The sequence below is a fragment of the Castor canadensis genome, chromosome 14 (genome assembly GCF_047511655.1).
Source record: "Castor canadensis chromosome 14, mCasCan1.hap1v2, whole genome shotgun sequence".
In the NCBI taxonomy this organism is placed as follows: Eukaryota; Metazoa; Chordata; class Mammalia; order Rodentia; family Castoridae; genus Castor; species Castor canadensis.
Window position 1 is genome coordinate 77,843,443 of NC_133399.1, and position 4,842 is coordinate 77,848,284.

The 4,842-nt window shown below is 39.6% G+C and overlaps 1 protein-coding gene across 6 annotated transcripts in view; it reads right to left on the reverse strand.

The window, feature by feature from the left end:
* Cfap96 (cilia and flagella associated protein 96) overlaps window positions 1-4,629 on the reverse strand; it is a 43,285-nt gene extending 38,656 nt beyond the window's left edge. For 2 of the 6 annotated variants that reach the window (XM_074054852.1, XM_074054851.1), the window contains exons 1-2: window positions 1,890-4,625; window positions 309-528 (exon numbers count right to left, since the gene is read on the reverse strand). In XM_074054852.1, coding sequence (XP_073910953.1) covers window positions 309-528; window positions 1,890-1,989 — 320 coding nt within the window. In that variant the 5' untranslated portion in view covers window positions 1,990-4,625. Of the gene's footprint in view, window positions 1-308; window positions 529-1,889 lie in introns of all 6 variants that reach the window. The other 4 variants (XM_074054850.1, XM_074054849.1, XM_074054848.1 and 1 more) reach the window with 4 other exon arrangements.
* Between the last annotated feature and the right edge of the window lie 213 nt (window positions 4,630-4,842).

Consider the following 4,842-nt stretch of genomic DNA (forward strand, 5'->3'; position numbering starts at 1 on the left):
GATAAACCAAGACAATTTCCTCCGAGCTCTTGAAACGTTTTTGAACAAATTTGTTTTCATTGTTTAGTTGGCTTTTATTATACAAACTGATAGATAACAATGACAGAGATAATAATATGATATTAAGAATATATTTTAAATTACCTGCCAATCTAAATCACCCAAAATAACTGTCTCCAACTAAAACTAACTTAAGAATCACACTTAAAAATTAATTCCATTTGAAAGTTCCACAAAAAGCAAACATTTACTTTAGTCAAAATGGAGAAAGGTGCAGATCTATTAAAGACATTTCCCCTCACACTTACGACTTTTTCTCTCCACTACTAGGGACGAAGGCTTTGCTTAGATTTTTTTTGGCTTCTTCCATCATAAACCGTCTCCTCACTTGATTCAGATTTATGTAGCCTTCACCTTCAAAAATCCTTACAAACTGGGGGTCAAAATAACCTGCCTGCAGACTTGACATCACTTTGGTTCCCCCAGGTAGCATCTGCCTATTTTTGCTTGCAGCCTCATTAAAGGGTCCTTTAAAAACAAAGAAATCATAATTTTGAAGTCACTAATAATTAAAGGACATGAAAAATAACAAAACTTTCCAAACATGATTTGGTTAAGGTTGAACTCTAAAACACTGTTTCAAAATCTTTGTGTTAAAGCAATATTGACAATAAGACTAAGAGGTTCTCATAAAAACGTCTGAATGCTTACGCTAAGGTCATTATTGTACACTCTGAATGTCAGAGCTGGAAGGGAGCTTGAAGGTCATTTAACCCAACATTTCTCCATCGACAAACTAGGAAACCCTGCTTGTGTATGATGTAAGAAGAGAGGGGTGTTGCACACTCGAATTGAAGCAATTCCTTCCTAAGTAATTTGCTCACTTGTGTCTACTGAACAATCTGAACAAGAATGTTCAAAACACTTGCATTCTCAATCATCAAAAACAAGAAACAGCCTAAATGTCTGTCAACAGGATAGATTTTGACATTGTTATATTTACACAACAAAATACTAGTAGCCCAGGAATTTGTTTAAAGGCCAGTTTTATAAATAGTTAGAATTTTTGTGATTTGAATCTAAAAAGGCTTAATTTGGAAAGTCCTTCCAAAATGTGAAAAAAAAAAATGAAGTGCACATAACCCTTAATTCAAGTGGGTTATTGAAATATGAACTTGTATCACTGATTTATTAACTTAAATTTCTGAAAAGGCAGTACATTTAAAAAGCTTCAAATTCAATAGGATAAACAGCGGTCACTCTGTTCCCCTTCCACAGGCAGTCATATAATTTGGTCTTCCAGAGGATGTTTAGGCATCTTAAGCAAACATTATATATCCTTTTCCATTTTTAATGCTTAGCATAATACCCCATTCTATAACTCGCTTTTTTAACTTAACACTTTATCTTACAAATGTTTCCATATCAGTACATTATTTTTTTTTGTAACACAGATGTCATTAGATATCTGAAAATTTAACTGAGACAGTCAAAGTGTAAAGGAGGCCTTTTTATTATGACTTTTCTAAAACTCCCTGAGCGATTCATTCAGCATCTCATTTTTCAGGAAAGTGATAATGGATAGCCTTCTTGGATGCAAATACAGGTGGCATTGTCTAGTGGAATATCCCATCTAAGAAGAACAAAGAAAGCTAAAAGCAAAATATTTTGGGAGAAACCTACCATGCACCTGTGAAAATTACTTTTGAAGACAATAAATGAGCATCCTGGTCTTAGGAAATTAAATTCTCAACTATTGCAATGTCACCTTTAGGACTCAATGTTTTTAACATACAAACCATTAAAATTGCATTTACATTAAAATTAAATTCAATTTCCACAATGAAAACACTCACTACTCAGCTATAGAGAATACCACATATACTTACGATTATATGGTGGCAAATATTTATCATCCACAGTAATATATTCCATTTCACTGAAGAGGCCAATCCTCTCCATATCTGTTTTCCCTCCTTCTGCAGGCATGGTTGCTTCTGATGGTGGTAACTTCTAAAGTTTTCTGACAGCTACTGCTTTTATAGCAAAATCTTATTTTGCTATATTGAAAAATGCAGAGAAAAGTTTTAGCCAAAAAGTGATTACTGAATTTCAATCCAAATAATCTTCAAACTAAGAGTTTTAGTATACACTATAAAACAACAGTCTCAAACTATTGGAGAAAGAATCTTCTCTGTGGGGCTCCAGAGGACACGAGGATTCCAAAAGATCATGTAGCTTTCCTTTGACTCTTTGCAAAGTGCTCACAAATTACAAATTACAAAGGAGTGTATGGCATATGTGTATGGCAGGTAACACCTGCCATTACAAAGTGTATGTGTATGGTAATACCTGCTATTTATCTGGTAGAAATGATACAATTACTACCATGTAGAGTAGTATAAAATTATGTAAATGATATCCTTCTTTTGAGAAGTTAAAGGTCAATTTAAAAATTAGAGAGAGAGATAGCTTAGATAAAATGACTTCAACATACCTGCTCTGTCTCTAAAATTGAAAATTATAACTTCGGTTTTCAGAATGCACAACACCTAGAGGTATTGCCCTGCGGTGTGTGAATTTTTTTCAGTTTAAATGAATATAATAACTTTTGCCAGTGGTGAAATTAATTAATAAAGGGGGAGAGAACAACAGTTTAGGCAGATGAAAGCACAAATAATAAAATAAAAAGTCCAGAATGCATTTAGAGGATTTGTTAGAGAGCAGACTGCAAGCATGAGCTTTCTTTTGCAATGATTATTTCAATTGCATTAAACATGCAAGTGTTAACTTAAAAATTTCTTTTGGACAGAACTGGATTTATGCTTGCAAAGCAGGTGCTCTACCACTTGAGCCACTCCTCCAGTCCATTTTGCTCTAGGTATTTTGGAGATTGGCTGGTCTTGATCCAAGATCCTCTGAGTCTCAGCCTCCCAAATTGCTAGGATTACAGGCATGAACCACCGACACCCAGCTAAAATTTAATTTTTAAGACATGTTCAGAAAAGGAGGTCCAAAGAAGTAAGAACATATTCCATCTCATCCTAATGTTTTTAAGCTCCAACTATGACGTCAGTACAGAACATACAATTAGTGAACAAAACATTGTTTTTTGCTTCCCACCCAGATCATAATCCAAGGTGAGCACCTTTTACCTGAATTTTGAGCAAGCTGTTTCAATGACTTTCAGCATGCTTACCTACTTGGAACTGTGGCTCACCTGTGTATGAATCATTGCTAATTGGGCAAGTGAAGATTCAGTTTAAAGCTGGAAAACTGTAACCAGCCCATACTGCCTCTTTCTCGGATCAGGTGCACTTGAAAGCTAAACATCAAGTCATTCAGGGTGTTCTATTTCGTTTACAGATTATTTCAAAGGTCCACCCTCACTGCCCCACCATAAATCTCCCCTGTGCTGCTACAGAGGCTCATATCCTTCCAATGGCCCACAAAGTCCCCTATCAATCGGCCTCAATCCATCACCATGAGAACTTCTGCCCCCCCCACCCCCAAAGTTGTTGCTGTTGTTTTTAAACCAAGATCTCACTACATAGCCCAAGCTGGAGTCGAAATTGAGATCCTCCTGCCTCAGCCTCCCGTATGCTGGAATGACAGGCGTGGGCCACCTCGCCCCCCTCTCTTCCTCCAGTTCTCAGGTCAGGCTCTCAGCCACAGTACCACAACATGCCCACCCTTTTCCCTCGCCCGGATTAGCACTGATCTTTCCAAGTGCTCAGTTTGCTCATCACTTCTTTAATCCCTCAGAGTGGCATGTACTTCCCCTTCTAAGCCTTCATCATAGCTATCTAACCCGTCATCAATTTCACATTCGAAGATGCAGGAATCCTTCCACTGCTTTCCCCCACTGAACTGTGGGCTCCAACAAAGACAGGAACCGTGATACGAATTTGATTCCTTTTCACCACTTTCTTCGGGACAGGGGCCTCACTCTGCTGCCCAGGCTGGATTCGAACTCCTGGGCTGGAGCCGGGACAACAGGTGCGCCACCCCACCACCCGGGGCTACTTTAAATCTTTATCACGCAATCCCCAAGGTCTACCGGAGACCTGACACTCATTAAGCCAGCCACGACGGAAGGGAAGGAGGAAAGTTACGGCCTTGAACTTTTCCCTCTAAACTCTTCTTGAACATTTACAAAATCATGCATCACTCATTTAACAAATACTTCGCAATCCCCTCCTCCAAGTAGAAGTAGGAAAACGGAGACTTAAATGAGCGCATCGCCCCCAGGTAGTACACAGGAAAATATGTATAACACAAGTGGAACATGCCAAATTCCCTTCAAAAGGTATGGGTAAAGTGTTGTTGGGGGTGTGGGGAGAGACGGGTCAGAAAAGTTTTGGGAGGTGACGAGGAAGTTATGTCCCATTCAGGAAAAAGGAGACTCCGAGTAGGCATGTTATCTAAGGGACACCTGGAGTCCGCGAGGACCAAATCACCTCTCCGATGGGCACCTAACCCGAGATCAGATTGTCACCGCACGCGTCCGAGATAACTCCGGCTGCAGAAGCCGCGAGGGCTCGGAACTGACCGCGCGCAAGCGCGAGCGCCAGGGGCCGGGGCAGCGAAAGACCTCTCCGAGCTTTGAACGAACAATTGTTGTTCTTTAAACTGCGTCGCCATGGATACGGGAGAATCCATTCCAAGTTCACTACGGGAGAACATGAGAGCTCGAACACCATCGAAGAACATTCTAAAAGACTCATGAATGTCTTTAGGGTACAAAAGATTCAAACAATAAGATTTTATCGAAATAACTCTTCCGCTTCCCGCTCCTCTAGATATCGGCGAGGAGATGTTGTGTGGTGTGCTCCGTGACGT